Source organism: Phalaenopsis equestris, unplaced genomic scaffold (genome assembly GCF_001263595.1).
Source record: "Phalaenopsis equestris unplaced genomic scaffold, ASM126359v1 Scaffold001236, whole genome shotgun sequence".
In the NCBI taxonomy this organism is placed as follows: domain Eukaryota; kingdom Viridiplantae; phylum Streptophyta; class Magnoliopsida; order Asparagales; family Orchidaceae; genus Phalaenopsis; species Phalaenopsis equestris.
The window spans coordinates 180,425-184,556 of NW_018165675.1; the positions used below are offsets into that span (position 1 = coordinate 180,425).

At 40.7% G+C, this 4,132-nt stretch overlaps 1 protein-coding gene across 1 annotated transcript; it reads right to left on the reverse strand.

Annotated features, from left to right (window-relative positions):
• Positions 1 to 385: 385 nt before the first annotated feature.
• LOC110033610 (nuclear transcription factor Y subunit B-3-like) lies at positions 386 to 1,918 on the reverse strand. Its single transcript, XM_020737647.1, has one exon. The coding sequence runs from the start codon at positions 1,634 to 1,636 to the stop codon at positions 974 to 976; it is 663 nt and encodes a 220-aa protein (XP_020593306.1). The 5' UTR covers positions 1,637 to 1,918; the 3' UTR covers positions 386 to 973.
• Positions 1,919 to 4,132: the final 2,214 nt, after the last annotated feature.

Genomic DNA, 4,132 nt, shown 5'->3' on the forward strand with positions numbered 1-4,132 from the left:
AAATTGTTTTTTGCCGAATCAACCCTGACAATGTACACTGTCTTACTTCACCAATATTCCAATCCATGACTTGCCCATGTCCGAATCAAGATAAGAAGACTTCAAATTTTCTTTTCATGCAAACAACCACCAAATTTTGTGGCAATTGCTTAATATTTTAATGATGTGTTGGGATAATATTTTTACATGCCACTCAATTTCTCTGTCTTTAGATTAGATATCTAATTCAAAAATTTTATATTTTACATTTCTACCACCCTAATCTTTCATAAAACATAAAAAACACCACCATTTCAATTTTTAAAAACTGATATACAAACTTTGCATGAAGAATATTGAAATGTAAGCAGAGTAAGCCATGGAAGCATTTTGAGAAGAAAAACTCTGGCCACTAACACGTCTTTCAGCATCAAATTTACATATTTCACTTCAACTCTTCCGCATGATAATTCCAGGAGCAGGAAACCATTATGTTACAGATCTCATCCTTCAACAAGGTTCTTCTATACCAATAACAATACATTCTATATCCCAACACGTAGCCCCATAAACAAAAGGAAAAATTACATGCAATATCTGTACGCGCTGATTGGTAGTATTGTGATGATATTACGACGATATTGTGTTGGTATTATGATGAATAATGAATATCACTACAATACCACCACAATACTATCAAATCCGCACATTCCCTATCTGCATGTAATATCACTTCAATAAAAAGACAAAACACAACAAAACAGAGGGAACATTACCTATAGAATCTGCACATGTGGATTGGTGGTATTTGATGATATTTGATAGTATTGTGATGTTATTTGGCGATATTTGATAGCATTGTGATGATATTCGACTATAATAATACTACTATAATATCACCAAAATATTACCAAATTCACATATATCCGCAGAAACAAGAGTCAAACACAAGGGAAGCCCCTAAAAAAATATATATCACCTGATAGAAATCCAATCAAATCCTCCCCTGCCGATCACTAGACGTTGGTGAAGAACTCCAACCACCACCCCCACTCATAGCTATCTGTTGATGATGTTGTTGTTGCTGCTGCTGTTGCTGATGATGATAAGAAGGCAGCTGTGCAGACCCATACATCTGCTGACCCATCATCATCATCCCACCACCACCATACATCCCCGCAGCACCACTTGCAAATCCCCCTGCATTGCTTCCCATCCCCATACCACCACCCACACCCCCATTTCCTCCATTACCACTCCCTCCATCCTTCTGCGACTGAGAGCTGCTACCCCCCACCTTCTCTCCTTCCATCTCACGAAATTTCTGCAGATAGATCTTAAGTGGCTCAACATACTCCTCGAAGCCAAGGGTGGTCATGGCCCATAGCAAATCGTCACCATTAATGGTCTTGCGCTTCTCGCGCTGACACTTATCAGAGGCCTCGCCGGTGATGAAGCTGATGAACTCAGATACGCATTCCTGAACGGTCTCTTTTGCATCCTTGGAGATCTTGGCGTTGGCCGGGAGGGCTTTCTTCATGATTCGGCTAACGTTGGCGATGGGGAGGAAGCGGTCCTGTTCGCGAGATGAATAATCGCTGCTTAGGGCGGCATTGCTGTTGTTATGCCCGCCGGATTCGTTGTCAGAATCCGCCATGGGAGCGGACTGTATGCAGTATTCGGATTACAGTTTCTGTAATCAGGATTGTTGAATTGGAAAGATGGCACCTTTTTCAGGTTTGGGAAGGCGAGAAGAGCTCTGATTGAATTTCTACTTGAAGAAGTGGAGTCGGGGATGTTGGGACAAGGAAAACCCTAGAATTGGAAGATGCTAAAGCTGGGCTACGGATAGATTTTGCACACAGAGAGAGAGAGAGAGAGAGAGAGAGAGAGAGAGAGAGAGACGGCGGTCGGCAGAGGGGTAGCTCTTGGTGCTAAAATGATGGTGGAGGGGAAACGTGGAAAAATAAGGGCCGTTTGCGGTTTGATAAGGAGGGAGAATCGTGGGATGTTTGTGACCGTTGATGTTTTTGGTTTAACGGATCTCAACCGTTTAATTTTGGAGCTAAGCTAATCTGGTGACACGTGATTTGTTCATTATTAGCTCGCGTGGGAGCGAGCCAATGGGAAGCGCCGCCTTGATACAAGTGAGAGTGCCCCTCTTTTTATTTCAGAAAAATATCAAAGCACCATGTCAAAACAAACCAAAAGTAAAAATTATTTCATACCTTGCATGCGGTGTCCGATCCGGATCGTAAATCACGTGATATACAGTCCTAATGTATTTCGGTGAGTCACATCTAAATTTTAAAAAAAAAAAAACTGGAAATAATCCTGACAGTACATCACCGTGATCTACGGTCAGGATCGGACACCGCATGCATCTCCACCGCATGCAGAGATGCATGTGGTGTCCGTACACAATAATTTCCCAACCAAAAGGGTAAAGGAATCAAGATATGCTTCTAAAACAATTACATACAATGTATTCCAACCAATTGATAGAAGCATGTTCGAATTCATCAATCAACAACCAAGCTTATACCAAATGAAATAAAAGGTTAAGCTAAATCTCTAAATGCGGTTGTAACACGATGCAAAAGTTTGGGTACATCATAGCTCAGAAACCACCAACCCGCTACACAACTAAGCCAGACTAATAAATAAAGTGTATCAACTATTAGATAAAACAAAAACACAATATCACTAACCAACTCGGTTGGACCATCAAATAAAATATATGAATTATTAGTAAAAGTAAAAAGAACAACTCACTGTCTGAAACAGCCAAACCATCATATGTTAAACAGAAAAAAAAACCTATTGGATGAACAGCTGCAAAATAGGATAAAAAAAAATCACTCACCAAAATTGAACAAGATATTAGAATGAAACAACCATCTAGCAACAAGTAAAATTCCATGGCCAAGGATATAAGTCAGAATTCAGAGCCAAAAGAAAAGATGAAATATATCCAAAAATATCATATTACATAGCAAATTTTTTCAATAATGTTTGGGAATCTATGAAAAAATATGTAATTTCATCCAAAAATGTGGAGCGTCTACGTGCGATAAACCTCGTAAGGATAGATCAAGTATGTCCGCCCAAACAAGATCAACCAGAGACACCTTGGACCAATATCTGGGAAACAAGTATCTGGTGTAGGTGTTTGTTTTGGGGTCAAGAGCACACCCAAGGGGACGTATCTAACTTCGTGAATAACACTTTGAGGGTACCCAAGAATACTCTCGATAAAAGGGGTTTCACTTATATTATCATAAACCTGGGGCAATAGGTCATCAAAGAAAGCTTATTCAGTGTGGGAATATCTCGATGCTACAAAACTCACACTAAGTAATCGGGCAGAGAGTGAATCTCTCACATATCAAATGGGTAGCAGCTCCTTGGCACACGGGGCCTATGGAATAACCTTAAGCATCTTGATAATGATATCCCAATGGGTCAAAGCACGTCCGGGCCATAAGGGCATATGACAAATCGTCATAGCCTAGACGAGTGGCAGTTCATAGGCATCAGGTCATCAAAATGACATCGATGAAGTCAAAGGAGCTACAGGGCTCAATGGAGCTCAACAACAGAAAGGTGGAGTAATCCTTGAAGGGAGAGGTAGCTGGGTCAGAGTATCACAGACCCGTCATACACAGCCAGTGGGACCCTTAAGTATACCCGATCGTGAAGGTAGTCGACCCAACACGTCCTGAAATCCCCAGTCAGCAATCTGTGAATTGCATTGTCCACAGGGACCTCGGTAGCCCTAAGGTCAAAGAAAGAAAACTCAATCATATGACTAAAAACTGGAGCTCCAAGTGGTGGGACTGACACTTGCCAAAGTAGCATTGATGTCTTAAGAAAGGAGAAAAGTAGAGGTTCAGTTACAAAGCTGAAAACACTCCAAACAAAAATATTTATCTCCGTCAGGGTTGAGGAGCCTTCTAACACCCTAAACGCACTAGAAAACCACATATGTAAAAAGGTATGTTGGGCCAGTAAAATTAGAGAAGCACGGGGATTTCTCCGTGGGACATGTAAATATGAATGCAATTATCTATAGTAGTCATTAATTATTGTCAAGTTCTTATTATATGGCTAGAGTGATAGCCAAGCATGTAATCCATTTTAAAATCCGGCC

Excerpts from the sequence above, each read along its gene's own strand:
- LOC110033610 (XM_020737647.1), bottom strand. The coding sequence starts at position 1,636 with ATGGCGGATTCTGACAACGAATCCGGCGGGCATAACAACAGCAATGCC.